The sequence below is a fragment of the Macaca mulatta genome, chromosome 10 (genome assembly GCF_049350105.2).
Source record: "Macaca mulatta isolate MMU2019108-1 chromosome 10, T2T-MMU8v2.0, whole genome shotgun sequence".
Lineage (NCBI taxonomy): Eukaryota > Metazoa > Chordata > Mammalia > Primates > Cercopithecidae > Macaca > Macaca mulatta.
The window spans coordinates 88,185,600-88,198,512 of record NC_133415.1 but is presented as its reverse complement, the minus strand read 5'-3'; the positions used below and the strand labels follow the sequence as shown (position 1 = coordinate 88,198,512).

Sequence of the window (12,913 nt, the reverse complement as noted above, 5' to 3'; positions counted from 1 at the left end):
GGTTTCACCATTTGCTGAACAGGCTGGTCTCAAACTCCTGACCTCAAGTGATCCACCCCTCTGGGCCTCCCAAAGTGCTGGGAATATAGGCATGAGCCACTGTGCCTGGTCACATTTTCTTATTCTTTTTCTTCTCAAGATTTAGACACTTTTGAAGAGTACTAGTCAGTTATTTGTAGAATGTTTCTCAATTTGAGTTTGTGTAATATTTTCTTTTCTTTTTTCTTTATTTTATTTTATTATTTATTTATTTTTTTGAGACAGAGTCTTGCTCTGTCACCCATGTTAGAGTGCAGTGGTGTGATCTCAGCTCACTGCAACCTCTGCCTCCTGTTCAAGTGATTCTCTTCCTTCAGACTCCTGCGTAACTGGAATTACAGGTGCCCACCACCACACCCAGCTAATTTTTGTATTTTTAGTAGAGAAGGGGTTTTGCCATGTTGGCCAGGCTGGTCTCGAACTCCTGACCCAGGTGATCCGCCCGCTTCAGCCTCTCAAAATGCTGGGATTATAGGTGTGAGCTACCACGCCTGACCTTTCTAATATTTTCTTATAATGAGATTGAGGTTATGCATTTTTGGCAAAAATGATGTTATTCCCTTCTCAGTGCATCATATCAGGGGATATATAATGCTAGTAGGTCTTATAACTTTGGCCACTTGGTTACATTGGTGTTTGTCAGGTTCCTGAACTCTAAAGTTAGTATTTTTCCTTTGTAATTAGTAAGTATCTTGTCAGGAGATACTTGGAGACTGTGCAGATACCCATTTCGCATTATACTTTTGCTTACTAATTTTAGCAGTCATTGGTGGTTTTTTTAAATGATATGTTGCCCGGGCGCGGTGGCTCAAGCCTGTAATCCCAGCACTTTGGGAGGCCGAGACGGGCGGATCACGAGGTCAGGAGATCGAGACCATCAGGCTAACACGGTGAAACCCCGTCTCTACTAAAAAATACAAAAAACTAGCCGGGCGCGGTGGTGGGCGCCTGTAGTCCCAGCTACTCGGGAGGCTGAGGCAGGAGAACGGCGTGAACCCGGGAGGCGGAGCTTGCAGTGAGCTGAGATCCGGCCACTGCACTCCAGCCTGGGCGGCAGAGCGAGACTCCATCTCAAAAAAAAAAAAAAAAAAAAAAAAAAAAGATATGTTAACATTAAATTTATTGTCATAACCATTTGTAAGTGTACAGTTCAATAATGTTAAGTATATTCACATTGTTTTGCAACAGATCTCTATAAACTTTTTCATCTTGCAAAATTCTATGCTAAACACTAATTCTCTCCCCACCCCACTTTTCTACTTTCTTTTTGAGACGGAGTTTCACTGTCGCCCAGGCTGAAGTGCAGTGGTGCAATCTCGGCTCACTGCAATCTCTGCCCCCCAGGTTCAAGCAGTTCTGCCTCAGCCTCCTGAGTACAGGATTACAGGTGCTCACCACCATGGCTGGCTAATTTTTGTATTTTTAGTAGAGACGGGGTTTCACCATGTTTTTGCAGGCTGGTCTCAAACTCCTGACCTCAAGTGATCCACCCACTTCGGCCTCCCAAAGTGCTGGAATTACAGGCATGAGCCATCACCCCTGGACTTGTTTCTGTGATTTTGACTACTTTAGGATACTTCATGTGAGTGGACTCATACAGTGTTTGTTCTTTTATAACTGGCGTATGCTTATTTCACTTAGCATAATGTCCTCAAGGTTCATCTATGTTGTAGCACATGACAGGATTTCCTTCTTTTTTTAAGGCTGTGTACTCTTCTATTTTATATATATACATTTTCTTTATCCATTTGGATCAACAGACATTTGGGTTCCTTCTGTCTCTTGGCTATTGTGAATAATGCTGCAGTGAATGTGAGTGTACAAATATCTTAGAGATCCTGCTTTGAATTCTTTTGGATATATACCCAGAATTAGGATTGATGGATTATATGATAATTACATTGATGGTTCTTAACTGCAGTAATCATTATTGTGGTGTTTGTCTAATGATTTTTTATTTCCCTCATTCCTATGTTTATTAACTAGAATTGTATTGTAAGAAAGAGCTGTCACTTCTTCCCCATTTATTTATTTATTCAATTATTTATTTATACCAGTACGAGCTCATGGATGTTTATTTTCTTCTAAGTTATAATTCATTTTCTTCTTTTTTTTTTTTTTTTGAGAGGGAGTCTCGCTCTGTTGCCAAGGCTGAAGTGCAGTGGCAAGATCTTGGCTCACTGCAACCTCCGCCTCCTGGGTTCAAGCGATTCTCCTGCCTCAGCCTCCTGAATAGTTTGGATTACAGGTGCAAGCTACCACGTCCAGCTAATTTTTGTATTTTTAGTAGAGACGGGGTTTCACTATGTTAGCCAGGATGGTCTCCATCTCCTGACCTCGTGATCCATCTGCCTCAGTCTCCCAAAGTGCTGGGATTACAGGTGTGAGCCACTGCTTCTGGCTTATAATTCATTTTCCAGTTAGTTATTTTGTTGATTAGATTGTCTCAGCTTGGGCTATTGGGAACACCTTTTTTTTTTTTTTTTTTTTTTTTAATTATACTTTAAGTTCTAGGGTACATATGCATAAAGTGCAGGTTTGTTACATATGTATACTTGTGCCATGTTGGTGTGCTGCACCCATCAACTCGTCAGCACCCATCAACTTGTCATTTACATCAGGTATAACTCCCAGTGCAATCCCTCCCCCCTCCCCCCTTCCCATAATAGGCCCTGGTGTGTGATGTTCCCCTTCCCGAGTCCAAGTGATCTCATTGTTCGGTTCTATTGGGAACACCTTTATACATGCCCCCCATCATTTCTTGAATACTGTCTTATTTGCTGACACCACAAGATGTTTCAGGTTCGTGCTATATTTTCTTTGCCCTGGCCCTAGATTCAAACATTTCTCCAAGGAGTCCGGCCTTTTTTTTTTTTTTTTTTTAAGATGGAGTCTCGCTGTGTTGCCCAGGTGGGAGTGCAGTGGTGCAATCTTGGCTCACTGCAACCTCCACCTCCTGGGTTCAAGTGACTCTCCTGCCTCAGCCTCACAAGTAGCTGGGGATTACAGGTGCACACCACCATGCCCAGCTAATTTTTATATTTTTTAGTAGAGAAGGGGTTTCACCATGTTGGCCAGGTTAGCCTTGAACTCCTGACCTCAGGTGATCCTCCTGCCTCCACCTCCCAGAGTGTTGGGATTACAGGCGTGAGCCACCGCACCCGACCCTAATTCCTTTTACTGGAGAGCAGTATTTAGAAATCAAGATCTGAGTATTAAGTGTGCATGAGCCTGTGTTGTTGAACTCTACTCAGACTTTTGAAGGCAGCTTGATATAGGGGACAGAACATAGCTTTGAATATATATTCTAGTCTTTAATGAACTTTACTTCTTTGAACCTTCATGTTCTAATTTCTAAAGTAGGAAAAAATAGGCCAGGTACAGTGGCTCATGCCTGTAATCTCAGCACTTTCGGAGGCCAAAGTGGGAGGATTGTTTGAGGCCAGGAATTTGAGACCAGCATGAGTAACACAGCAAGACCTCATCTCAACAAAAAATCAAGAATAGCTGGATCTCTGTGTTCCCAGGTACTCAGGAGGCTGAGTCAGGAGGATCCCTTAAGTCTGGGGGTGGGTCAAGGTTGCAGTGACCCATGACCACACCACTGTACTCCAGCCTGGGTGACATAGCAAGACCCTAACTCCAAAAAAAAAAAAAAAAGAAAGAAAGAAATAGGAGGGCAGGTGTGGTGGCTCATGCCTGTAATACCAGCACTTTGAGAGGCTAAGGTGGGCTGATCACTTGAGGTCAGGAGTTTGAGACCAGCCTGGCCAACATGGTCAAACCCTGTCTCTGCTGAAAAAAATACAAAAATTTGGCCGGGCGCGGTGGCTCAAGCCTGTAATCCCAGCACTTTGGGAGGCCGAGACGGGCGGATCACAAGGTCAGGAGATCGAGACCATCCTGGCTAACATGGTGAAACCCCATCTCTACTAAAAATACAAAAAACTAGCCGGGCGAGGTGGCGGGCGCCTGTAGTCCCAGCTACTGGGGAGGCTGAGGCAGGAGAATGGCGTAAACCCGGGAGGCGGAGCTTGCAGTGAGCTGAGATCCGGCCACTGCACTCCAGCCTGGGCGACAGAGCGAGACTCCGTCTCGAAAAAAAAAAAAAAAAAAGAAAAAAATACAAAAATTAGCTGGGGTGGTGGCACACGTCTGTAATCCCAGTTATTTAGGAGGCTGAGGCAGGAGAGGAGAGTTGCTTGAACCCAGGAGGTGGAGGTTGTAGTGAGCCGAAATCGTGCCACTGCACTCCAGCCTGGGCGACAGAGCGAGACTCTGTCTCAAAAAAATAAAAAAAGAAATAGGAAAATATACTTTATAAGATTGTTGTGAGATAACGTAAGTAAAACACCAAGCATGTAGGTAGGTACTAGGCATACAGGAGATCTTCAGTAAGTTGCAATTGCTATTTTTGTTGCTATTTATGTTCCTGTTACTTGGGAAAGTTTTCTCCTCTCTGTTTGAAATGAAACTGAAAAGAAAAAAAAAAAAAGTTGTCCTAAAATTACCTTTACCAAATTGCAACCTCTCCCTTGGTCTTAGTTTCCTCATCTGTGAAGTGAAAAGGTTGGACCAGAATATCTCTGAGATTTCTTCCAGCTCAAGTGCTGTTATTCTGAGTTACTATTTAGTTCTTCAGTTGCCTTTTCTCCAAGCTAAACAGCCTAAATTCCTTTTGACCTTTCCACTAGGACCTTTTATTCATCTCTTTGATCATTCCTGTGGTTCTTTTTTTGGATGTTCTCCAAAGTTGTCCTCTTTGAAAAAAAAAATATCCACCTAGTTTTTATTGAGTAGTGACTTCATGCCCAGAATGGTGTTGAGCACTGGGACAGAAAATGAAAGATGTATAAGATGGGCTGTGCCCTGGTGGAGCTTATAGTTGCTAAAAGGAGCAGACGCACACACCCATGGTATTCAAGAATTGCTTGAGTTCATCCCAGCACCCCCTTTCTACTTCTCTGCCTCTGTCATTCTTGTTTTTTTATTTTTATTTTTATTTTTTGAGACAGAGCCTCGCTCTGTCACCCAGGCTGAAGTGCAGTAGCATGATCTTGGCTCGCTGTAACCTCCACCTTCTGGGTTCAAACAATTCTCCTGCCTCAGCCTCCTGAGTAGCTGGGATTGCAGGCACATGCCTGGCTAATTTTTGTTTTTTTCGGAGGGGGGTAGAGATGGGGGTTTGCCATGTTGCCCAGGCTGGTCTCTAACTCCTGGACTCAGGCAACCCTCCCGCCTCGGCCTCCCAGAGCGTTGGGTTTACAGGCATAAGCCACCACGCCCAGCCTATTGATGTTTTTTAATCTAAGCAAAGGAAAAATTGAGGTCTTTAAGGGTCAAGTGGTTTTTTTTGTGGGAAGTGCAAGGACAAGAGTGGGTAGTACAAAAAAGTAAATGTGTGTGTTTATAAGTGTGTAGGTGTGGAGAAACTAGATGTTGTCTTTGATACTAGATACGTTGGTACTTTAGTAGTTCAATATAGTGTGGAATGTTAGCTCATGAATAATGGTAGGATAGAAATACAGTGGATGGTAGGACAGCCACAGAAGAAATCCACTGGTTACTCCTGGAGCTGTGAGGAAAAAGAAGGATCTCATAGAACCTAACAGAAGAGGACCCAACCCAAAGCACAGCTTGTGGAAACTGCTGTTGACTGTGTTCTTTGAACCAGTTTAAGTGCTTTGTGTTTTAGATGGACCATTGCATTGATGTATGTGATGTAATGGGGAGGTGTTCTGTGTTTAGTCTGTGTTTTACAAAGCCTGCTTGATACTTATGAATTAAAGCCTAAGTGTCCTTGGGACTGACCAGAAGAATCCTGACTAATCTTTTAATATCCTTGTTTGGAAAGAAAAGTAAATAGTAACATTCCACAATTAGAAATTCTATTTTTTCTTCATTAGGGTTAAATAAAAAAAATCATTTTCATTCCATGTGTTCCATTTCTTCTTGGAATAAACCAGAATTGAAGGGTCAGTCCTCTTCCTGCTCCCTCTCACCTCTTTTTATTGTAAAGGTAATAAAGCATTAGTGAGAGTTTGGAAGCTAGATTCTTTTATTTTATTTTATTTTATTTTTGCCAGAGTTATTTTGGCTATAGATTCTTACATTTATCCATAATTCTAACTGAACAAAATAACTCTCTGGTTTCTTGTGTGTTCTTTCTAAACTTACCTATATGCAGTCTATGCAGTCATGTTTTTAACCTATAATTTTATACATATTATAAGCATTTTTTCATTTTAACAATAATAATCTCTAAGTAAATTGTGCACTCTGAGTGATGATGATGTGTCAGTGTAGGTTCATACTTTGTATCAAATGCACCACCCTGGTGTGGGATGTTGATGGCCGGGGAGGCTGTGCATGTAGGGGAAGGGGTATGTGGGAACTCTGCCCTTTCCAGGCAGTTTTGCTATGAGCCTAAAACTGCTGTTTAAAAAAAAAAAAAAAAATCCCAGCCAGGCACCCAGGCTCATGCCTGTAATCCCATTTTGGGAGTTCAAGGCATTTTGGGAGTTCAAGGCAGGAGGATCACTCACTTGAGCCCAGGAGTTTGAGGCCAGCCTGGGCAACATAGGGAGACACTGTCTCTACAGAAATACAAAAATCAGCAGGGTGTGATGACAGATGCCTGTAGTCCCAGCAACTCAGGAGGCTGAGGCGCGAGAATTGCTTGAGCCCAGGAAGTGGAGGTTGCAGTGAGCTGGGATTGCGCCACTGCACTCCAGCCTGGGCAATAGAGCCAGACCTTGTCTCAAAAAACAAAAACAAAACAACAAAAAATCCTCAGTGGATACCTGATTTTCCACTGAGTGACTGAACTTTAATTAACCATCTCCTTAGTGAACTTTCCTCCCAGTTTTCTTTCTGTATAGTATCTGGCACATAATAATGGCTATTTTATTGCCAAATTGCTTTTAAATGCAATGTGAACATAAAAAAGGTGGCGATTGTGATCCAAACAATAGTGTCGATGATGATAGTGATGATGGAAACTTCTGCTATTTATTGAGTGCCTATTTTGTGAAAGGCACTTTATATATCTTATCTTCTTTCATCCTTACTGCAACTGAGGTTCAGTAAGTTTTCCATGGCCACTGAGCTTGTTGCAGGTGGCAGAAGCAGGTTTTAAACCTAAAAGTGATGGTGTCTTTGTTTTTTTTTCCTGATATACTTCACTGCTGCCCATATTTAAATAGATACTTACTACAATTCTGTTTCCTAGAGTTGACTTAGATGTAGTTCCAGGTTTCCAGGGCTGAATTCTTTTTTTTTTGAGACCGATTCTTGCTGTGTTGCCCAGGCTGGAGTGCAGTGGCATGATACCTCCACCTCCTGGGTTCAAGCTATTCTCCTGCCTCAGCTTCCTGAGTAACTGGGATTACGGGTGTGTGCCACCACACCTGGCTAATTTTTTGTATTTTTAGTAGAGATGGGGTTTCACCATATTGGCCAGGCTCTGGAACTCCTGACCTCAAGTGATCCACCCGCCTCGGCCTCCCAAAGTGCTGGGATTACAGGTTTGAGCTCGCCACCCAGCCTTTGAATTCACTCTCTCTTTTTTTTTTTTTTTTTTTTTTTTTTTTTTTTTTAACAAACAAGGTCTTGCTCTTGCTGTGTCACCCAGGCTGAAGTGATCATAGCTCCCTGCAGCCTTGATCTCCTGGGCTCAAGTGATCCTCCCACCTCAGCCTCCTGAGCAGCTAGAACTATAGGCATGCACCACCACACCCAGCCAATTAAAAAATTGTAGAAATAGAGTCTTGCTCTGTTGCCCAGGCTGAGTCTTAAACCTCTGACCTCAAGCAGTCCTCTCACCTTGACCTCCCAAAGTGTTGGAATTACAGGTGTGAGCTCTTGTGCTTGGCCCAAATTCTTTTATTTCTTCAGGTATTCAACAGATATGTATTGGGCATCTGCTATGTAGTAGACACCCTTGTAGGTGCTGATCTTAGATCTTCTTGGTGAGCTGATCACTGGGAAGTAGGCTAAGTAAGGTTGGAAAGATCCTATAGTCTTTACTTTGAAACAGCTCTGCTCAGATTAACCCTGTAAGTGCTCAGTGTTGCATAGATCTATGTTTCTATTCTTCAGTGGCCCCAGATGAGCCAGTCCCGAGTATGTGGATCAGAACAGATTCCTGGAATAGACATACAGCTGAATAGGAAGTATCACGCCACACATAAGGTGAGAATTATCAGTGCATTCTACGTTTATAGAGTGCTTTCACACAGGTGTTCTTTGGATCTCAACAAAATTGTTAGCTAGCTGAGTTTTAGCGAATGCAGAAGGTGAGGCTCAGGGGGTAAAGTGACTTGCCCAAGGTCACAAGGATGCTAAGTAAGTGGCAGACAAAATGAATTTTTTTTTTCAGGGACAAGATCTTGCTCTGTCACCCAGGATGGAGTACAGTGGTGCCATCATAGCTCACTGTAACCTCGAACTCCCAAGCTCAAGCTATCCTCCTGCCTCAGGCTTCTGAATAGCTGAGATTTACAGGCATGCACCACTGTGTACTGCTAATTTTTAAATTTTTTTAGAAACCAAGGTCTCGTTTTGTTACCTAGGTTGGTCTCAAACTCCTGGCTTCAAGCAATCCTCCTGCCTCAGCCTCCCTAAGTGCTGGGATTGTTTAAAAAATTTTTTTTAACAGATGAGGCCTTGCTCTGTTGCCCTGGTGGAGTGCAGTGGCATGATCATGGCTCACTACAGCCTTGAACTCCTGGGCTCAGGTGATCCTCCCACCTCGGCCTCCCAAAGTACTGGAATTACTGAGATTATAGGTGTGAGCCACCATGCCAGCCTGAATATTTGGACCTATTCTTCCATTGTCTTGTCTGGAAAACACTTAAGAGGAAAACGTATGAATTTTTTACATGTTAAAAATAAAGTGATATTTAACTTTTGGATAATTTTTTATTGGTTAAATAGCTTGCCTTTGCTTGGAGAGGGTTAACATTAGAACAGACTTTCCTTGGAGGTTATTTGCAAACTACAAGACTCATATTTTCTGTAGTCATTAATAAAATTTGTGAAACTCTTGCATTTACTTAAAAAATGCAAGAGTTTAAAAACATTCAGTACTTGATTGCAGTTTTGAATGACTTTTGACTGCTTTCAGGCAGTATTTTTTTTTCCTTTTCCTATTACATCAATAAGCATAGAATGTTTTACTTCTCAGAATTGTTCTTGGGAGATGGGGGTCAAGATTTCCTTTTGAAAGTCCTCTTTTTGATAGAACTTTTATTCTAATACCCCACATCCGTCATCTGCTAGATATGGGTTAATAGACATACAGTCAATGAGGTGGGCATGTCTTGCTCTGAAATTTGGAGGGCATCTATTAGGTGCAGTTCCAAATGTGTTTTCACTGAATGATAAGATGCTTAAAAAATGAAAATTAAAAATTGTAGGTGAAAACAAAAATCTAAGCAATAAAAATGCCCTCAGCCCGAGCACGGTGGCTCACACCTGTAATCCCAGCATTTGGGGAGGCTGAAGCAGGAAGATTGCTTGAGGCCAGGAGTTTGAGACCAGCCTAGGCAACAGGCTGTGGATCCTGCTCTCCACAGAACAACAGGCCGTGGACCCCACCTCCACAGAAAATTTTAAAAATTGACTTGGCGTGATGGCATGCACCCGTAATCCCAGCTACTTGGGAGGCTGAGGCAGGAGGATCACTTGAACCCAGAAGTTTGGGCTGCAGTAAGCTATGATTGTGCCACTTCACTCTAGCCTGGGTGAAAGGAGGAGACTCTGACTGTATTTAAAAAAAAAAAAAAATTCTCTCAGACCTGATGAGGAACAAAGCATTCTATTAAAATTTTTTTGCAACTAATTTTAGTTTCTTTCTTTTTGATTAATCAGCTTTCTACTACCAAAGGTTCCCCACAGCCTGTTGAGGAGAAGGTTGGTGCTTTCACAAAGATAATAGAAGCCATGGGATTCACAGGACCTTTGAAATACAGTAAATGGGTAAAGTCCTTTAAGTTCTTCTCATTTTTCCTTTTGGGCATTGTGCTTTCTGCTCCTCATAGATTTTTTAAAGCTTCTGCATTGCTTTCATGGAATTCATACATTATTTTGGATGTGAGGACGATCTGGCTGTGACATCTGTCACCGCATTGATCACTAGGGTTGATTCGGCTGATCTGGCTGGGTAGGCAGGTGTTCCCTTCCTTCCTGACCACTCCATGTGCGACCTTTTTGAAGCTGTGTTCTTGGTTGAAGAGGATGACCTTCTCCAATACAGGAGGACCCTTCTTTGATCAAGGGTATATAAGTAGCTGCACTCCACTGCCAGAACCTCTGAGTAAGCTCTCAAGGTCCATATATTATTCTGAGAACTTCTCCAAAATATCTCTGCCCATGTGCCAGAACCCCTCACTGCTTCCAGTCAGATCTATGCAACATGTGGGACTGAACTAGTCCCTCCACCTGATTCCTTAGAAGCGTCTCATAGCAGCAGGCATGGCAACAAGACTGGGCTTTCCAGGCCCTTGCTGCATGTTATGTCATATATAGACGACTTCTGAGGGGTCAGATGGGCCAAATGTTCTGATGGGCCACATTCTTAAGGAAGCATTACTTTCCGATGAGCCTATATTTTATAAGGGATTTTCATTAAAATTTTACTAATCAGCATCTTTTTATTAAGTAATTAAGCCCACGATCTATTGTAATTCTTATTATGGAGGGATATTTGTTAGCTGTGTCAATCCCAGTCAACTCTTGGCCTAGCACATTATCTGTTATAATAGTAGTGGCTGTAAATGAATGAATGTCCTCTCTGCCTCAGATGTATACTGCCCCTGGGCTTTTATAATAATACCTCTGACCAATTATAGAAATAAAACATCAGCAATTCAGTTCTTCTCAGACCACTTATCTCCTAGAACAGGTTGAGCATCCCAAATTGGAAAATCGGAAATCCAAAATCTAAAACGTTTGGAGTTTTTAGACATGATGCCCCAGGGAAATGCCCATTGGAGCATTTTGGATTTTTGGATTTGGGTTGCTCAGCTGGTTAAGTGTAATGCAGAGAATCCAAAATCCCCCCAAATCCAAAATTCAAAACACTTCTGTTTCCGCACGTTTCAGATAAGGAGTACTCAACCTGTGATACCATTTCTCTCTATCACTATGGCAGAAATGCCTTTTAATGCCTTTCAGGGTTGCTGGAATATTGGGTAAGCCGAATCGGTCATAAGTCAAAGCAAGCCCACTCAAAGCAGTAGGGAAGATGTTTCTAGAAAATATGAAAGCTTTACTCAGAACAACCAAGTAATGCCAGTTACACCATTTTAACAAGTTGGATTCAAATTCGAATTTCAATTTTATTATAGACTTCTACTTGTGGTTTCTTCTTATGGTGTCTGGTTCTCTTTCTAACAGTTCTCACTACAGCAAATAAGAGCTTCTCTCTATAATTACTCTTTTACCTGAATTCCGAAAAGTGAACAGTAATTCCACAAGCGTTTTGTTTTTAAAGGGCTTTGAAAAAATATAGAAAGAACACAAATACTGATAATGATATTCTTGAGTCCCTAAGGTATGAAGTATCTTCTTAATTGCCAATGAAATATTAGTTATGTTCTTTAAAGTTGTATTTTTTAATATCTTAATTTTTTGACACTTGATAATTGTTGGTATATTTGAATTTTTTTTTTGTTTTTTTTTTTTTTTTTTTTTTGAGACAGAGTCTTGCTCTGTCGCCCAGGCTGGGGTGCAGTGGCCGGATCTCAGCTCACTGCAAGCTCCGCCTCCCGGGTTTAGACCATTCTCCTGCCTCAGCCTCCCGAGTAGCTGGGACTACAGGCGCCCGCCACCTCGCCCGGCTAGTTTTTTGTATTTTTTAGTAGAGACGGGGTTTCACCGTGTTAGCCAGGATGGTCTCGATCTCCTGACCTCGTGATCTGCCCGTCTCGGCCTCCCAAAGTGCTGGGATTACAGGCTTGAGCCACCGCGCCCGGCCTTGAATGTTTTTAAGTAGAATCTTTTCCCCTATTAAAAAAATGTGCTTATGGCATTTGGATTTACAAACTTAAAGTATATGTTTTGTTTGAAAATTAGAAATTAAGAGGGAAGTCAAAACAGAAAAAAGAAAAGAGAAACATTTACAGTTTTATTCATTTCTTGGTGATTGGGTTCCACTTGGTTGCTACCATATGTTTTGTATAGGCTGTTTTTTAATGATTCTAGAGGGAAAATTGACTATCATTTGGAGGATTACTAAATCATCAGGAAAATTCCTTCACTCTTTTATCCTAAGTTAGCCTCTGATTTTTCTTGGTTCCCTTGTGATATCAACTAAATCCCTGATGTTTGCATTTTAAAACTCTTTTATAATGTGATGGTTGTACTTTCTATAACCTTCATTTTATTTTATTTTATTTTAATTTTTTTTTTTTTTTGAGACAGAGTCTCACTCTGTTACCCAGGCTGGAGTGCTGTAGCGCGATCTCAGCCTACTGTAACCTCCGCCTCCCAGGTTCAAGCGATTTTTCTGCCTCAGCCTCCTAGGTAGCTGGGACTACAGGTGCATGCCACCACACCTGGCTGACTTTTGTATTTTTAGTAGAGTTGGGGTTTCACCATGTTGGGCCAGCCTGGTCTCGAACTCCTGACCTCAAGTGATTCCACCTGCCTCGGCCTCCCAAAGTGCTGGGATTATAGGAATGAACCACTGCGCCCAGCCTGTAACCTTCATTTTAAAATTTGTTACATCACAGTATCAAAGTATGACATTCTAGTGTAATTGAGATGTGAAAATGCATGTGTAACTTTTCATTTTGAAAAACAGAACCGTTTTCAGCAATGTTGATTCAAATCAATACACTTGTATTGGATTTGCACTGGCAAAATTATT

At 41.9% G+C, this 12,913-nt stretch overlaps 1 protein-coding gene and 2 long non-coding RNA genes across 14 annotated transcripts in view; 1 reads left to right on the top strand and 2 right to left on the bottom strand.

The window, feature by feature from the left end:
• The window catches only part of UQCC1 (ubiquinol-cytochrome c reductase complex assembly factor 1), a 110,460-nt gene that overhangs the window by 18,741 nt on the left and 78,806 nt on the right, over positions 1 to 12,913 (top strand). For 3 of the 12 annotated variants that reach the window (XM_077951774.1, XM_002798160.4, XM_077951773.1), the window contains exons 3-4: positions 8,140 to 8,232; positions 9,913 to 10,020. The exons of 1 other annotated variant lie outside the window; for it this stretch is intronic. In XM_077951774.1, coding sequence (XP_077807900.1) covers positions 8,140 to 8,232; positions 9,913 to 10,020 — 201 coding nt within the window. Of the gene's footprint in view, positions 1 to 1,495; positions 1,622 to 8,108; positions 8,233 to 9,912; positions 10,021 to 12,913 lie in introns of all 12 variants that reach the window. 8 more of the 12 variants (XM_077951770.1, XM_077951771.1, XM_077951776.1 and 5 more) reach the window with 6 other exon arrangements.
• Positions 1 to 12,913, bottom strand: part of LOC144332121 (uncharacterized) — a 29,748-nt gene that overhangs the window by 208 nt on the left and 16,627 nt on the right. The gene's annotated exons all lie outside the window — the stretch shown is intronic.
• On the bottom strand, positions 7,614 to 9,829 carry LOC144332150 (uncharacterized). Its single transcript, XR_013399924.1, has 3 exons — positions 9,733 to 9,829; positions 8,640 to 8,767; positions 7,614 to 8,502 (listed from the first exon to the last, which is right to left on the bottom strand). It is a non-coding gene; the product is annotated as an uncharacterized LOC144332150 (long non-coding RNA).